At 40.3% G+C, this 18,952-nt stretch overlaps 1 protein-coding gene across 5 annotated transcripts in view; it reads left to right on the forward strand.

Moving 5' to 3' along the window:
* The window catches only part of TDRD7 (tudor domain containing 7), a 77,854-nt gene extending 62,064 nt beyond the window's left edge, over positions 1 to 15,790 (forward strand). For all 5 annotated transcript variants that reach the window (XM_028108651.2, XM_028108653.2, XM_028108655.2 and 2 more), the window contains 5 exons: positions 1,729 to 1,863; positions 5,528 to 5,638; positions 7,501 to 8,003; positions 11,915 to 12,075; positions 15,327 to 15,790. In XM_028108651.2, the coding sequence (XP_027964452.1) occupies positions 1,729 to 1,863; positions 5,528 to 5,638; positions 7,501 to 8,003; positions 11,915 to 12,075; positions 15,327 to 15,547 (1,131 nt within the window). In that variant the 3' untranslated portion in view covers positions 15,548 to 15,790. The remainder of the gene's footprint in view (positions 1 to 1,728; positions 1,864 to 5,527; positions 5,639 to 7,500; positions 8,004 to 11,914; positions 12,076 to 15,326) is intronic.
* The last annotated feature ends 3,162 nt before the right edge of the window (positions 15,791 to 18,952 follow it).

Below are 18,952 nucleotides of genomic sequence, written 5' to 3' on the forward strand. Positions count from 1 at the left end.
ATAAGTGATTTTCATATCATTCTTTTAAGTATCTAAATTTTCTATGATAAAGGCATTTTACTAATATAAGAAGTAAAAAGTACATTGTAAAGGAGGGTACCAATTCTAGGCATCCCCTCCTCCTGAAAACTAGCCCTAAAATCTACCTCCTCGCTGGGTCAGGTACCCATTCTCTATGTTCTCATAGCACCTTGTACCTAGCTTTATTATTGTCCTGCTCCATTATATTCTAATTATATATTTGTTTCATCGTCTCTCATGAGACTAGCAACTCTTTGAGATGTGGAAGTGTATGTCTCTGACCAGTTATGCCTGGATATAAGAAGCATTCATTATACACCAGCCATACCAATACATGTGTTCAGGATATATGTTTGAATAAAAAATACATTTTAAGATATTGTTTTAATATTGTTTGTGTTTATCATCATCTTAAGAGATTAAAAAGTTATGCTATTATATTAATAAAGCATTTTTGTTGGAGCAGTAGAAAAAGGCTTTACTTTTGGTATGTCTGACTTCCATGCCAAGAGTGGTCCAGCTCGTGACACTCACATACTGAAAGCACCACCATTCTTAAGGTGGCAGTGAGAGCAGTTGTAGGTACGAAGTCCTTGCCCATATAACCATCCTGATGGGGCTGTATTTGGCAAATGCGAACTATATATCCAATGATGGCGGATATCACATAGGCTTTTTAAGGGAAGTTTGGACATTTAAAGGTATACCCAGAATCTTATATTGTAATGTTGCCATTTGATCACAGGTAATTATTGCTTTGACTCAGTATGTAATTTTCCCATTTTTGAATTATTAATTTGGACTTATTTTACCTCTCTATGACTTTCTGAGTTTCAGTTTCTTAGGACAAATGATAAAAATTGTCAATGGGCTTTTTGACAAAGCTATAAAATGCCAAAATCTGTTATTATTTAAAAATGTATAGTATTTACCTATTACAAGAAAACTTCTCTGAGTTCTCTCTATTCTTTATTTCCTCATTGCTAAGACACAACAGTTTTTTTTCTCATATTTTAATATTTTGGAGAACAGACTGCATCTTTAATCAATATATAATGATGTATCAAGTTGTTTTATAATCAATAGTGTCCTAGAATTGTAAACATTGTAAATATTACCATATTTGTGCATTTTATTATTAGTTTAGTGATTACTACTGATTAAATTATTTAACAATTCAATGTTAAAATCAAATATATTCTAAAAGAATACCTATTAGGTAAATAGGTACATTTTAAAATAAGAAAATTTACAATCAGAGAAAGTTATTACATGATCTCACTCATATGTGGAATTTAAGAAACAAGGCAGAGGATCATAGGGGAAGAGAGGAAAAAATAAAACAAGATGAAACCAGAGAGGGAGACAAACCGTTAAGAGACTCTTAATCAGAGGAAACGCCCCGGACGGGAGGGGTGTGGGAAGATGGGGTGGCTGAGCGATGGACATTAAGGAGGACAGGTGATATAATGAGCACTGGGTATTATATAAGACTGATGAATCCCTGACCTCTACCTCTGAAACCACTAATACACTATATGTTAATTAGTTGAATTTAAATTTAAAAATAAAAAATAAGAAAACTTAACACTGATAGTCTTTGTTGCTTCTTATATGCATTTTAGAGTTATACAAAATGTAATTGCACAGAAGTGTTTTGGCCTTTTGGATATGCTTATAAATTAACCAACATTTATCTCATTGCAGATCACGAACGTTCACAGCAGCCGAGCTCTTGATGTTCAGTTCCTGGACTCTGGTACTGTGACATCTGTGAAAGTGTCCGAACTCAGGGAAATCCCGCCACGGTTTCTACAAGAAATAATTGTGATCCCACCTCAGGTACTATATGTTACAAGCTGGGAGATTTGCTGGAAGAGATTTGGCTGTATTTGTAGTTGTGTTGTGAGATGCCCTCTCAGTTTTGATCTTGATAATGAGTGAAGTCCAAGTTGGTAACAAAATTGGAAATGGTCCAGATGTGGTTGTTCACTGGTTTTCAGATGTAAAATTTAGCCGACTTAGACAAGAAGACCAGTCAAACTTACAGAATATCATTTGATAAATGTTTGTTTTCAAGTATGTCTCATCATTAGGCTAAGTTGTGCAGTTAGAGATTCCATTTTACTAATGGGATGTCAGTGCTGACTTCTATACAGCTTCAAGATCTTATAAGTAAATTCTGGGGGCGGAGCAAGATGGTGGAGGAGTAGGAGACCTGGATTTCGTCTGGTCTCAGGAATTCAGCTGAATAGGGATCAAACCATTCTGAACACCTACGAACTCAACAGGAGATCAAAGAAAAGAATAGCAACGACTCTCTGAACAGAGTAAGCGTCCACTTACTGGAAGCTGTAAAAAGAACGGGCTGCCTATCCAGTGGAAAGACCATCAGGCAAAGAGGCAGCTTGGCATCATCGTTCAGGAAGCACCAGCCTGGGAGACAGAGGACAAAGGATAAGAAGTTTTACCTTTACTGCTGCAAGATATTGAAAATTTGTTAAAGGTTTTGGCTTTTTATGAATTTGGATTTGTGGCTCCAAATTTAGCTAGAGGGTTTAATAAAGCCACCTCCTCACTGGCCGAGCACCGGGGCCACACCGCTCTTGCATTTTAAATGACATCTCTAAATAACTTTTTATAAAATCTGTATGAACATTTCTGTGTCTTTTCCACTTGGCTACTGGCACCTACAGAGTTCCCATCTGAATTTTGAAATCTACAGTAGCTAGTTACCTGGCTCCACAGGCCGTGATACTGGGTTTCTTGGAATTGGAGGACAAAACAACGTTTTTCTTTTACCAAAATTCTGCCTTATGTGACTTTTCAACAGTGGAACCTTTTTAAAAGAGAATGTGAGATCCAGAAGGAGTCTGGGAAATTGTTCCATGGCTTCAGGACTTCCCCAGCTTTGTGTATGGGAACTGTTCTAGAAATTATGGGGAAAACTTGATATTGGATAAGACCTGTGATTCAGCATGCACATGTACACAAATAAAAACAGTCTATCAGCTTTAAATATGGAAATGTCACGGGCACTGAGACTCTCTACACACTCCTCAGGTACATGTTACAGATACAAATAAATAAAAACTGGTACACATTCAAAAAAAAAAAAAGATCTTATAAGTAAATTCTTACTTCCAGAGTTCTTAGCTTAATTAAGTGGCCATTCTCTTAAGAAATCTATATTCAGGGGCACCTGGGTGGCTCAGTTGTTAAGCGTCAGCCTTCGGCTCAGGTCATGATCCCAGGGTGCTGGGATCAAGCCCCGCATCGGGCTCCCTGCTCCGCGGGAAGCCCGTTTCTCCCTCTCCCACTCCCCCTGCTTGTGTTCCCTCTCTCTGTGTGTCTCTCTCTGTCAAATAAATAAATAAAATCTTTAAAAAAAAAAGCAATCTATATTCAACATTTTCTTATATGACTTTCCCCCATAGATTTGAGTAAAAAGATTAATTTCTGCCTAATCTTCCTCTATTAATAAAAATTCAGGTAATAAGAATTTTGCTTTATTTTGCATTAAAATTAAGAACTATTTCCTACCCTTAGGAGAAATAGAGGATTTTGTACAGAAATTAGTAGTTTTTTGAACAAAGTTATCCAACATTCTATCATTTCAAAAGACTGCTTGACTTATATTTGCCAGAAGATACCTTATACCATCAAAATTCCGTGGATAAAAAGTGCTTGACCACAATTAGCGTGGCTTTTGTACCTTCTCTCCTGTCACCACTGCCTTTTCTAAAATGACTCTTACAGAAAAGCTGTTGAGCTTGTGTTGAAGCCAATTTTTAAAATCACTTTTATTGCTGCTCAGCCACAATACTAAAACTTGTTAAATGCCACTTTCACTTGGTAACAGCTCTGGCCTCTGTTCCCCTTGTTGGAACATCCACCTGGGGCCAGCCTTACCTGGAAAAGTCTCCCCAGCTGGAGAGGAAAGGGCATCCGTCCCTCTGCCTCCGACTGTCGAGAGTGTTAAAAGCCACTCCAAATTTTTTCTATTAATCCTGCCTAGATTTGTTATTTCATAGATATGAAATTGGGGGAACCTTAAGAGCCTGTGGGGCCAAGCCTCTGGCTGACAGCATCTCCCCAGGAGGTCTAAGTCAGAACAGCAAACTGATGGCCTGTTGGCCCAGGCTGATCTATAAATATTGGGTTTGGGCTCTTGGCTGTTATAGGGTTTTATTTTTTTTTTTAATTTTTTTAAAGATTTCATTTATTTATTTGACAGAGAGAGAACACAGCGAGAGAGGGAACACAAGCAGGGGGAGAGGGAGAGGGAGAAGCGGGCCTCCCGCTGAGCAGGGAGCCCGATCCAGGCCTCGATCCCAGGACCCTGGGATCATGACCTGAGCCAAAGGCAGACGCTTAACCACTGAGCCACCCAGGCGCCCCTGTTATAGGGTTTTAAACTGTGAATTGGTTACCAAGATTTAAAACTTAGAAAATTTCACACAAAAATCCTGACTTCCAGCTTCTCCTGACAAACTAGAAAATCCGGCTATATTGAACACTGTCCTTAATGGGACAGTGCTCTGTGGGAGCTTAGGAAGTGGCATTCTGCTTTGCACGGCCCCTGCTCTCCAGTGTGCTGGTTCCATCTGGCCCATCTTGCCCCCTGGCCCCTGCAGGCATGAAGAGAGTGCTCTCTCTGCTCTAAGTGACCTCCTCCCCACCAAGAAACATCCCTCATCCAGGGGATACAGTGAGAGACCTGGAGCCCCCGAAGAAGAATGGGACTCAGAGAGGAAATAAGGAATCCAGGAATCCTGGAAGTAGGTTTCTTCCCTTCACAAAATTGCCTCAAACAATTCAAGGCTTCCATGAGACAGAAGGGAGTCCCTAAGGTCACCTTTTACTCCCCGCTGCAGTCATTCTACAGAAGTTTGTGCAGTGGTGGTGGGAGGTAAAAGGCATTGAGGAAAATGAGGCATCTAGGTATCTATGAATTTCAGTTTTTCTTACCCTCCTTAACTCTCATTACAACCTCCTTCCAAACATGACCTGGCATCCACAGGCACTCAGGAACTGCTGAACGAAGCATGTCAGCCTCTGAAAAGATTTTTGCAACCAGAGTCATTTCATTCAAATGACACTTCATTTTTTCAGTTGTCCTTAGAGGGAAGACCTAAATATAAGTCCCAAACCTGTCTTCACAACTTTGTGATCCGATGCAAGTTACTCTCTGATTCCATTTCACCATCTGTAAAGTGGGGTCACAACATTGACCCATCATGCAGAAGTATCGTAGGATAAGTCTGCGAAGTGCCTGGTGTGAGCTCTGGCTAGCAACAGGAGTAAAGACAGCAGTGGAAAAATAAGCAGAGCCAGGAACATAGCAGACAGTCCAGCCCAAGAGTTCAATCATCATTAGTAGCTATCGCTGGTGCTTGCTTTCTATCTTAGCAACATCTGACTTATAGGAAAATAACATTGACGTTTCTTATCGGTACCTATTTTAAGATGGTGTGTTTGCTTTTCCATCATGCTTTCTTTCCAGGCTATCAAGTGCTGTTTAGCAGATCTTCCACAGTCTATTGGCATGTGGACACCAGATGCTGTGCTTTGGCTGAGAGATTCTGTTTTGAATTGCTCCGACTGTAGCATTAAGGTTAGTTCTCTTGATAACATTTGGAAAGAGAGCTGTCAGCCAGAAGGGCTTATTTGTTTCTCTGTGAAAGAATTTTATCTTACCATAAACTGATGCTTTCAGATCTGACACATTTTCATGGTTAAGAGATTGGTTACATGCGTGCTAAGATATTTCATGGTTTGATTTTTATTTAAGAATTTATCCTGTATCTCCAATATTATTTTTAAACCCTTTATATAATTTTTCCACTATTAATAAGGTATCAGAGATAGTTCTCTGCTCCTATTTTGCTCCATGATAAAGAATTAAGTTCCCAACAGAGGGACCATCTATCTCTTGATAAATGTTTCTAAAGATCATTTAAATCGTCTTCTATTTCTTTTTTTTTCTAAAGTAGAATGGCTTATAAGCAAATCATTTGCTTATAATCCTGTTTTCTGCCTTTAAAAGTTTAAACTGTTTTATTTAAAAGCCCTTATTTCTTTTTTTGTACTTTTGCACTTTTGTATCAAAAACATTGCTCTTATTTCCAAGAATAGAAATGTAAGATATTTCTCTGTTTTAACTAATGAAAACAATGTTATTTTATATAAGCATTTAACAATGAAATATCTTTGAGAAATATCTTCATGAAAATCTCTAAATTCTTCTAGCTCACGTGGATTTTCTTATGTTTATGCAATTATACACTTAATTACCATTTTATATTCTTCAATTGCCACATGATAAGGAATATTGTTTTCTCAGCTATGGTTTAAGATCTTAAAGCCAGAGTATTTGGTACTCAATAAAAATGTTTTTTAATGATTGATTTTTGAAATGGTACTTCTCTATCATAAATGTCAAAATAAATTAGCAGTCATTCATTCATACCACCTTGAAGTGCTAATTAATTTAAATAGATTCATTTTGCTAGGAGAAATATTTTTAAGTAAATTACTATAGATGGCTTGCTTTGTCTCCCTGTCTCAGACCTCTGTTCCTGCCTTTCAATCCCAGCCCTATTTGGTACGAGATCGATGTGGCTGGAAGCATCTTATTTTTGTCATTCCCAGGGTAAGCCAGAGGAGCTGGTAAAAATTACCAGGCACCCAGCCCTTTGGGACACACAGCTGTACAATCCCAGTTGTCAGTCTATAGGATTCCTGTACAACACTCACCCCTCTGGCAGAAAGAAGTAGCCGGGTAGACAAAGGTCTCCTGGGCAAAGGGGGCAAAGCTGTAATTTTGACCTATTCAGTGTAGCTTTTTCCCTCTTTTTCTCCCTCCCATGAAAGGTTCCCTCCCTTCATGTTACTGGGGAAGGGGGCAAAGAAAGGGTGAGGGCAGATATTAAGACCAAACAAGGCATTTGGACCAGAGGTCCCCAAGGGTATAGTGAATGTCAAAGCTTTATCCCTTGCTCCCCAGTCTGAGGGTGCGCCAGCCTAGGCGGAAAGCACATGGAACATCTTGCCATTCTTGTGATTAGTTTTTATTGTTGAAGCTGGGAGATGAGCACATGAGGGTTCATCATACTGTTTTTTTTACTGTGAGTGTTTTTAAATGTCATTAATAAAAAAAGCTTTTAATCATGATATGTAGACTCCATCTCAGTGATAATGACCTCTAGTGGGTTTACAAGGGATCCTCAGTTTTTAGAGGTTAATGAGGTTTTCATTTCCATAAGCCAGCTGCTGGCATCTAGACTGTTTGGACTTATGAGCCTATTTACTACTACAGCCGTGATAGATAATTTATCTTACCTTAAATAAAATTAATTTTAGCAAGTTGGGGTTTTGTGCAAAATACTGTTTTATATTTAATGTTAATATTATAACTGCCTCTTGGAATTTAGTGTGAACTTGGACTTGTAGAAATGTCTTGTGTGTTTTCCATAGGTTACAAAAGTGGACGAAACCAGAGGCATTGCACATGTTTATTTATTTACCCCCAAGAACTTCCCCGATCCTCACCGCAGTATCAATCGGCAGATTACGAACGCAGACTTGTGGAAGCATCAGAAGGATGTGTTTTTGAGTGCTGTATCCAGTGGAGCTAGCTCTCCCAACAGCAAAAGTGGTGGCACCCCCGTTCCGGGCAACACTGGAGAGAATTTCAGAAAGAGCCTCACAGATGCCATCAAGAAGTCCGTGGTGGACCACAGCAGCTCCTTCTCCACAGTGGAACTGCCACCTCCTGTCCACCTGTCGAAGCCAGGGGAGCACATGGATGTGTACGTGCCAGTGGCCTGTCACCCAGGCTACTTTGTCATCCAGCCCTGGCAGGAGATACACAAGCTGGAAGTTCTGATGGAGGAGATGATTCTGTACTACAGTATGTCTGAGGAGCGCCACGTAGCTGTGGAAAAAGACCAAGTGTATGCTGCAAAAGTGGAAAATAAGTAGGTCCCTGGACAAAGCATTTTATTCTAAGAAAAATGTGTAGAGTGATACCAAGAGTCCTTAATCCCTGCACAGGGACTTTGAACTGCACAAATGGAAATTTTGAATGTGAAATGAGACTAATGAATTATGCCCTTTTTTAATATTTGAAATGATGTCATTTATCTAAAAATCTAGTGACCATGTATGAAATTCCTGTTAAAACCTAATTATATCTAAAATGAAGGTTTAAATGTTTTTTCTACTTTTCTATTAGACAAAATATTGTTTATTCAGAAAATAACTTTTTTAATAGAATGACTTTTACATTTTAAAAACTAAATGCTTATTGTAGAAAATTTAGAAAATACAAAAAAGTATAAGAAAATCAGCCACACATAATAACCTTTTTTAAACTACTTATTTATTTCTTCTAGTTCTTTTCTATACATATTCATACAATTGGCAAAGTAATACTGTATATAATTCCACACCTACTTTTTTCACTTCACATAATCCTGGGAACATTTTTCCACGCGATAAAATTTCTCCATAAACATGTTTAATAGTCCGTCGTCTAGAGAAATCATAATTTACTTACCGTTCTCTTATGTAGGTTCTTTTTTTCTCCCAGGTGTTTCACTATTATAAATAACAATGAACATAAATCTTTGTTCACATCTCAGATTATTTATTTCTGGGGTAGATTCCTAGAAGAGAAATCACTTGTTTAAAGATTACATGATTCTTGATAAATGTTGTCCATTGCTCCTAGAGAGCTTACCACCTTTTATAAGGTGCAACAGTGCGTAGTTCACTGCTCCAGCCTTCGGACAGTGAGAACCACAGTTCCTCATTTGTAGAGCGCTATAGTCCATTTTCTCACAATTCACATTCGGATCCACATCCTCCTTTCCTGAAGCCCTCCAGTAAGTGTGGGTTCCAACCCAGGGAAGCCCAAGTGCTACACTCTCTGCACTACAAGGTCACAAAAGCCCTGGCCAAAGGAACAACCTACCCATGTCCTGTCTCCTTTGCCACTTTCTCAGGAGAACTGACCGAGCTTATTTGATGATGCCACACACAAAGAACTGTACACACACACACACACACACACACACACACACACACACTTATTTGATGATGCCACACACAAAGAACTGTACACACACACACACACACACACACACACACACACACACACACACACACACACACACACACACACACCAGAACTCAGTTTAGAAGTTCAAACTGCTTTTATTTTATTTTTTTTATAGAATGCTTTTGTTCATTCCTAAGACATCAAGCATAGGCATTTGTAAAAGTTTTGTTATTTTCATGAGAGGAAAAAAAGAACAATTTTTAACTCTTAAGAGTGAAAAGTATCATAGCTCTCATTTTAAAAACATTCAGCTTCTATGTCACAAGCTTTTCATCTTCAAAAAAAACATTTTTACGATGTCATGTTATTTACAACTGTAAGTGTGCATGGGTTTAATCCCCCCCCCCCCCCGGGAACATCATTTGTGTCAATTTGCCTACATCAGAACTCCTCACAGAATAATTTAACCACAGTTAAAACGAAACTAATGTTAACTGTTATCTGAGGGGCAGATTAATGGTGATTAGCAGTGGGGAGGTCCTACTTGGGGGCAAGGGTCGTGTGGGGCAGGAGAACCCCTAAACCAGAGACCCGTAGTGCAGTGCTTCAGACTCGACCCCCTCCCACAGGGGTCCAACAGTCCTGTTCCAAGGCTCTGGGACTTTAACCAGCTAATCTGTATCTAGATCATCAAGGATATCTTATATATGAGAACAGATTATCCGATATTTTCTTAAACTTCATGAAGTGCATCAGTGTAAAGTATAAAGAGTTTCTATCTTGCCTATACCCCAGGACTATTTACTAAGCCCTGTTCCCAACTGTGGTAAATTAAGGCTTAGGAATTTCAGATACACTGTTGATTGCAGTGGTTTCCAAATCCACCTTGGCTAAGAAGAGCCAGAATTCTCCTTCCTCACCCCAGACATCCTAAATCAGAATCTCTGGGGGGTGGAACCCCAGAATCAGTGTTTTTCACAAACTCTTCAGATGATTCACAAGGGGCCTTGTACTGAAATTAGTAATCTAGTGCAAACAGAAGCCTTTAGTTAAGCTATTAGTGTTGAAAATTAAAAGCTACAGAGAAGCACGACACATAAGTCCTCCGCTCGCTCTCCCCTTGCTGCTCTGTCCCTCTTATTTACACACTAAAAGTACAGACCACCAGCATTTGCCTTGTACAATTTAAAGACAATGCTAGAGGTAGAAACCAAATATTTTTTTCTCCTTTTGCACTTACACAGTCTGATGTACTTATATTTACACAGCTTATCTTCATTTTAGTAATAATTATAATAACGATGATGATGGCGACCATTTGCCAAGCACCGGTGATGTGCCTAGTCATGTGCTAGGCACTTGATATATATGGCTCCTGCAAGTGACTTAAAATTAAATATTGCACATGAGATAACTGAGGCTCAGAAAGGTTAAATAGGAGCCTAAGATGACACAGTTGGAACATGGTCCCGGGGGGACTCCAGCCCAAGTCTGTTGGCCCCCAAAGTTCATATACTTATTATGACAACTTTCTATGACTCATGGATTATTGCTTGCTGCACTGTGGGCTTATCTGAAGGTTTCTGGAGTTTCCTCCCAAAGCCCCCAATCACTAGTGTCCAAAACTGGCCTCTTTGTAGTTTTCTTACTAGAGTTCACCCTATAGCGGCTCTGGGGGTTTCCTGGACCCATTCTCCACCAGGGTGCTGGAGAATCAGTCCAGTCTGGCCAGCCCCAGCCCTAGCCCAACAGTGTGTTGCAGGGAAGGGCCTGCTGTTGCCCTGGGCTTGGGGCTTATGACTAATGAACCTGTTTCAGAGGGTGGCTGGGTCTGCCATCCAAGGCGGAGCCCAACTCACACCATGCAGGAGTGGAGGCTGCCTCCATAGACGCTTACCTTTTAGATGTTACAAACAATCTTCCTTCCCTTAGTTTAGTAATACTCTTCAATCATGTACTCAAGACTACAGGACTTTAAGATGGCCCTTCATATTTTAACTTTGAAGTCTAAGCTTTTCTAATTGTAATGACGATGAATGTAGGCCCAGAGGAGAAAAATACGTTCATGTGAATTTCTTTCCGGTGCCTCGAACTGCAGATCTGAAACCATGTTCTTCTTCCCCCATACTCCCCTATCCTGTCCAGGTTCTTTATTCTGGGCAGTGGGTTGGACTTTGTGTTTTGTTTTATTTTGTTTTCCAGTGTCCTCACTTGGCATGACTAAAATTGTCATCTTCACATTCGGAATGTTTTGTAATCTCTTCCCACACGCTCTGATTTCCTCTTCCTTCGCACGTTCCTCCTCCTTGCTCTCCGGGGGTATTTGCTCCACTCCCAGTTGCCATGCCCTGTAGCATCTTCTGTGCTTTTTCTTCTCATGTGTGTCTTCAGCCTGGCCAGTTCTGCTTACCTCCCTCTGCCCGTCTTCCACACACGTCCATCCCTTGTCTCAGACCTGTGGCCATCTCTGTCCCCCTGTCAGAGAGGAGGGATCTCCCTGCCTTGTCCCGATCAGCCTCCATCTGTTTCGAGTCTGTTTAGTGGTGGTTGCTGATTTCTGTGTTTGGTCTCCTGCACTAGTTCCACGATGCCTATAAACAGGGGTTGAGTGAACAGACTCCATCAAATGAGCCAGTGGCAAAGCAGAGAATAGTAACCTTTGGGGTAAGAAGAAGCAATTTCTTTTAAAACCTCGATGACAGTACAGTTCCATAGTTCGATAAACGTCATTTACATTAATTTTTCTTTTTATCATACATTGTTACCCATAAAGCTGATGTTGACTTTGTGTATTTTTTCATCCTTTTTAATCCAATGTACCTCTAGGTGGCACCGGGTGCTTTTAAAAGGAATCCTGACCAACGGGCTGGTGTCCGTGTATGAGCTGGACTATGGCAAGCATGAACTCGTCAACATAAGGAAGGTGCAGCCCCTGGTGGACGTGTTCCGGAAGCTGCCTTTTCAAGCCGTCACAGCTCAACTTGCAGGTAATTTCTGCAGGATTCGAACTTGTGCCTCCACACGGCGTATAGTGTCATTTCGTCCTGGGCCCTCAGGGAGCACACAGTTACTGGCCCTATTGACGTAACTTTTCCTTTTTCTTTTTTTTCCCTTTGGCAAACAACTTCCTGGCCCTACTGGAAATAATTTTTAATCATCTCACTGTCACACCCTCCTACCGTATCTGCTGTTCTTCCGTATTCCTTTCTGTCCGTGGTCTCACATAAGGGTGTGTTCGTAAAGCTGTCATCTTAGCACAGGGACGATCTTGCATGCTGCTTTCTTCTTTTTTAGCATTTTTTTTTTTGTCCTAACTACTTTTTGAGTGTGTGTTTGATGGTCTTGATAATGATTTTTTTCATGAAGTATTTTTATTTATTTTTTTATTGTTATGTTTGGATAATGATTTTTAATAGCTGCAAAAGATTCTGTCTAATCAGTATTTCCCTTTTGTTAAGCCTTTAGGTCATTATACTCTTACTGTAATATTATGAAAACACCTGCACCTGAGTATACTAACCAAAACAAATACAGAAACAACGAAACAACCTCAATAACCAATAGAGGAGCACAGTGCTCACTTCATAGGTGATAACGTTTTATAAATTATAATACAAATACATAATAGGCTTCCACAATTAGAAAAGATTCCTAGGTCATAGAATATGGCCATCTTTTTTTTTTAAAAGATTTTATTTATTTATTTGAGACAGAATTAGAGCACATGAGAGGGGGGAGGGTCAGAGGGAGAAGCAGACTCCCTGCTGAGCAGGGAGCCTGATGCGGGACTCAATCCAGGGACTCCAGGATCATGACCTGAGCCGAAGGCAGTTGCTTAACCAACTGAGCCACCCAGGCGCCCAGAATATGACCATCTTTATGGCCAAGTGAGTCTCCAGTTGCATTGCCATTAACAGCATGCAAGTATGTAATTTCACCACATTCATATGGCATATTGACTATTATTATTAAAATCTGAGGGTGTTGGGGCACATGAGTGGCTCAGTCAGTTGAGCGTCCAACTGGTGATTTCGACTCAGATCATGGGTTGTGAGATCAAGCCCTGACTCGGGCTCCGTACTCAGCGGAGAGTCTGCTTGAGATTCTCTCCTTCTGCCCCTCCCTCACTTGTGCTTGCATGCCCTGTCTCTCTCAAATAAATAAATCTTTAAAAAATAAAAAATCTGAGGATGTAAGTTAGTAGGTGTACAGGGGTACTTATTTAAAATATTGTCCATGGGGCGCCTGGGTGACTCAGTTGTTAAGCGTCTGCCTTCAGCTCAGGTCATGATCCGAGGGTCCTGGGATCGAGCCCCGCATCGGGCTCCCTGCTCCACGGGAAGCCTGCTTCTCCCTCTCCCACTGCCCCTGCTTGTGTTTCCTCTCTCAGTGTCTCTCGCTGTCAAATAAATAAAATCTTTAAAAAAAATTAAATTAAATTGTCCAGTTAGTTTTTTGTGACAGCAGTACAAATGCTGGTGGCCGGTCTGTGTGCATTCCACCGGTGGGGGGCATGCACAGTTCGGTGAAGTTTCACCCAGAAGTCCATCGACGTTAGCATAGAGTGTGGAGCCGAAGGGCTGAGGGATGCAGACCTCCAGCCATCTGGGGCTCTCTGTGTCCTGTTGTGCTGGGAAATGGTGGGTTGTGACCACATGGTGCCACCCTGATTCCTTACCCTGGCTCATCCCACACATTTAGCCCAGTAGCAGAAGTGATTTGATCTCGGAAATGAAAGAAATTACGTATATAGATTTTTTCTTTTTAATTTTTGGCCAGCTTTTATTGGAGATATCGATAGCTATATATAGTGTTATTCTGAAGTATTTTTCAGTTTCTTTGTGTGTCCTTCCTGCTAGATTTCAGAGGAAATGCCCATGGTAGTTAGATATGAACGAAAAGTGGCATCTTGCAGATGAGCATGGCTACCACTGACCTGCTTTGAATTCAGGCCTCTAAAGGGTTTCTCCAGATTTAATGATCACATTTTTTTATTTTGAGTTTTGAATGTTAGGTTTTGCTAACAACACGTGTTGTTAAGCATGATAGTCAACTGTCCAGAGAGGGCATCTCTGTGAGGAACAAGTGCAGGGCACCATCATCCCCATCGCCAGCACCATGGCTAACAGTCACCAGGACTTACTGTGTGCACCAGGCCTCTACCAGCCGCTCCGTTTCACTGACTTCTCCCCCACACGAGGAGGGTTACCTACTGTTCTTATCGCTATTACCCGGGTCAGGAAACAACAGCTTAGAGGCTGCTCTAGGCTTCTTCTGTTCTCAAAGAACGTAGACCACTCACTACATGGATAGCAGGTCTGTTAAATTATGTGTGAAACTCCCAGGCCTTCCTCACCATGGGACGTCATTTATAGTTTCTGCAATCTAGTATATGTGGACTTAATTCATGTTCGTTTACTAATATTTTTTGAAAAGCACATATTCTTACCTGGATTTTGTTTTAAAACCTAATTTAGAATTCTAACTTAGAATTCTCTAACGTGAGTCCTCAAGCTTAAAAGTCATAAGGATTTAGAAATACATGGGGTTTACAATTAATCTGGTCCAGCCGGTTTATTTTATGATAAATAAACTGAGGCCTGAGAAGCCAGTTGATTTGCCCAAGATCATACCACATGATAGAAGAGCTGAGAATGGTAACTGGGTCTCCAGACTTTCAATCCAGTGCTTTTGCCATGATATTGTATATAATTTTGAAAAAGTAGTATGCTCTAAGTATATGACTTCTCTTTCTCCTCCTTCTTATATCTGGTTCATCAGGAAAAAAAGTCTATAAATAAGAGACATGCCATTGAGATCACTGATATTTTATTTTAGTTGAGTATAGTTGACACACAATGTTACAGATATTATTGATATTTTATTCCCCTTGGTTATCCCCATTATCAGTTTAAATCTGCATATACTTTATATAGGGAAATGGGCAGTAGTTATTATAACTTCATTTTATAACACAGCAATAAATCTCAGTGAAACTTCTGTCTGTAGGTAAAGGTTTACAGAAGTAACCCCATTCAGAATACGGAAACTATTATAAGCTGGACTGTTTTAAGATTGTTGAGCAGCTCTTTTGTTGTTGGTTTTTCTTTAATTAGAAAGTCTAACCTGGTGTGTTTCAGCTACTTTGGAATTGACTGAATAGTTTTCCATTATTATGGATCGAAGAAAGGCTCACCCGACCCCTCACTGACCCTTTTACTCCCTGTCTTGCTCCTAGGGGTGAAGTGCAACCAGTGGTCTGAGGAGGCTTCGATGGTATTTCGAAATCATGTGGAGAAGAAACCTCTGGTGGCATTGGTGCAGACGGTTATAGAAAATGCTAACCCTTGGGACCGGAAAGTAGTGGTCTATTTAGTGGACACGTCGTTGCCAGACACAGATATCTGGATTCATGATTTTATGTCAGAGTATCTGGTAGAGCTTTCAAAAGTTAATTAATCACTGCTTCTGAGATAGTGACAAATAATTCAGATTTTTTAGCAATAACAAAATGTAGGCTTTAAAAAAAGAAACCTCATCTCTGCTACAGAGCTCTGACTGCTGTGGGGATTGAAAAGAATACGCTTCTGTTTGATGAAAGATATTTAACAAGTTTTGTTTTAACAGAGTTGACTTTTCAAAGAAAATTGCACTTGAATTATTACTATAATATTAGAATAAAAATGTTTATCAATGTAAAAACTGACTGCCTTATCATTTTGGAGCTTTATGATCTTAAGACAAAGGGTTTCCCTTTCTATTCATGTCTTCTTTGTGGTGCTGGGTTCCTTTACAGTTAGATTGTGAGAACTTCATGACTTAACCCTGGTGTAGTGGTACGTCCCAAAGCAAGTGGTCACCAAACAGTGTGAGGACTATCTTGAGTTGTTAGCACATTAGCATTGCTGGTGGTGCTATAGAGAAGCCGCCCAGGTGAACCTCAAAGCATGCCCCTCACCCCAAATCTTGAGTGGCACCTCATTGCCCCGAGAGCCTACGCCTTCCACAGTCTCCCTACCCAACCCCATTGCCCACCGCTCCCTAACCAGCCACACTGGACCTTTATCTGGGTCCTGAACCCCATGCATGTGCACCCAGGACTACATTCTACAGCAAGCCTTGCTCCCCTCCAAACCATGCTTATTCTGTTTCTTCAGCCTGCTGCTCATTCTCCCCCCTCCACCATTTTTGTTTGCCAGGATCCTCCCTGACATCCCAGGCTGACCATGAAGCCTTCCCTGGCACCCCTCCTACTCTATTACATTTTGAGTATGCCTCTCCTGGTGCCCAGCTTTCACTGAGCTTAATAGTGTATAACTAGTTGTCTGTGCACCAGTCACCCCAACTAGATTGTGAGCTCCTTGAAGGAGGGAGGGGTCTTAGTCATCTCTCTAATGGTGTACTGGTAAATGTTTGACAGTTGGTTCTGGTGGGGGTGGGCAGGGAGTAAGCCTTGATTCCCAGTATCTGATGATTCCCATGTTGTAAATACTCCCACCATTGTTGAGTTCCTGCTAACGTGACATCACTGAATATAGAGCTGGGAAAAGACATACCCAAGCAGGTCTTTTTTTTTTTTTTTTAAAGATTTTATTTGTTTATTTGACAGAGTGAGAGAGCACAAGCAGGGGGAACAGTAGAGGGAGAGGGAGAAGCAGGCTCCCCGCTGAGCAGGGAGCCCGATGTGGGGCTCGATCCCAGGACCCTGGGATCATGACCCGAGCCAAAGGCAGACGCTTAACCATCTGAGCCACCCAGGTGCCCCCCCAAGCAGGTCTTATGAGCCTGTGCACGGACTCCAGAACACACCCCTGTCTGTGTCTTCCACAACAGACAGAATGATATCTTGAACACATCAGGCACCCATTATGTGCTTGCTAATTGATGAGCAGGGTGGACTGACGGTTTGGAGGTCTTCCTAAGCAATGGTCCAAAAATGAGAGGGGCAAGGCCCTGGACTAAGAGGGCAGCAATGGGAATGAAGAAAAAAATTAAAGGCCTTTTGCAATTTTTAATTAGAATTTTTAGTACTGACATTTTAGATCCAGAAGACAGGAAAAAAGTGTCGAAAAGTGAAGCCAAACCTTAAAGCCTGAAAGGCTAGGATGATGATGACCCTTACTTCATTTGAGAAACTGAAAATTTTGATTTTAAACATCCTGAGTTTAAGTCAATAGTCTCTGTGAGGATATGCATAAACTATTAGAAAGCATGGGAAGAAGACCAGGATGGAGATAAAAATTCTTAAGGTCATTTGCTTATTTTTGTTTGAGAAAATCTAGAAGTGAGAGCAGAAAGAAAAAGATCAGATGTTTGATGTTTTTCATGTAAAACATGTTGAAATTATCTAACTTCTTAAAATTTATGTTTAACATAATTAAAGTGATTCAAAATTCAGGAATGCTAATGCCAGTGATTTAAATAATCATTTATGATAAAATCAAAATATCTTGACATATAAACGTTTAAGTAAAATAGTGTGAATGTATTTTACAATGATTTCTTTCCCTAACAAAAAACAACAAAATCCTCAAATTGCCTACAGATAAAGAAGAGGTGGTTTCTATTTCACTGACGTTAGAAATGCTTCCATTACGTTTCAAAATAAAGCAATTGTGTTGTTGATGTAAGTGAAAAATTACTCATGCTAGGACAATTTGACAGACAATGAAACTTGGCCTCATACCATGTTCAAAGTTGATTCCAGATGGATTCAAAGCCTAAACATGAGAGTCTAAGGAGGGAAGATAACACAGGAAAATACCTTGGTAATCTAGGAGTAGGAAAGATGTCCTAAACAGGACAAAGTGCTAACAATAAAGGCAAATATTGATATGTTAGACTATGCTAAAATGAAGAACACCTGTTTATCCAAAGGCATTATGATGGTGTAAAGGCAATTACACAGTGGAGGAATATAAGTATATAGAATATATTCAATGAACAAAAGACTCTCCAGAAACAAAATGGCAACAAATTTGAACAAACATTTCACAAAGAGGAAATCCAGCTGGCCCATAAACATGAAAAGGTACTCAACTCATCAGGACATGGGAAATGGAAATTCAAATTTCAGCGAGATACCACCCCTCCTCCCAGAACCATGACAATGTTCCAACTTTTGTTCATTTCAATTACTGAAGAATGCCTGCACTTGTGCTGGAGGATACTGGAAAAGAAGTTCACAGCAGCGCTATTGGCTGTATCTAAAACCTAGAAACAAATGTCCATTAATAGTAAAATAGATTTTTTAAAAACTGTGGTATATTCATGCAGTGGAAACCTCTACAGCCATGAAAGTAAACAAACTACAGCCACATGAAGCCACGCGGATTAATCTCACAACGCAGAGTTGAGCAAATGGAGACAAACCACAGAGGAAAGCAGGAGTCAAGGAAGCGATCACCTTAGGAGAGAGCTGTGACCCAGAACCACACCCGGTTGGTTTCTGGGCTGCTGGCCATGTTGTTTCTTGAGTGAATGGTGCTTGCAACAGGTGTTCAGGTGAAAAAAATTTTTGAACCTGTGCACTTAGGGTATATGTACTTATCTTAAATGTTTGACTCCACAACAAAGGGGTTTAAAAACAATCTTAAATAAATCCTTGCTTTATTTAAAAATGCATGGCATGTATCCTCTTGAAAAGACCATTTTCTTACCGCTGTGAGGGTTCTGTAATGTAGGAATACATTTTTGTGGAAAACAAGACTTACAAAAACAAAAACGAATGTTTCTCATTAGTAATCCATACACCAGGATTTTTTAAAAAAAATTTAAATTTATTAATTTGAGAGACAGCCATGAGCACAAGAGCGGGGAAGGTCAGAGGGAGAGGGAGAAGCAGGCTCCCCACTGAACAGGGCT

The sequence above is a fragment of the Eumetopias jubatus genome, unplaced genomic scaffold, assembly GCF_037043125.1.
Source record: "Eumetopias jubatus isolate StellerSeaLion01/CBP00866 unplaced genomic scaffold, mEumJub1_p1.0 scaffold_15, whole genome shotgun sequence".
Taxonomy (NCBI): domain Eukaryota; kingdom Metazoa; phylum Chordata; class Mammalia; order Carnivora; family Otariidae; genus Eumetopias; species Eumetopias jubatus.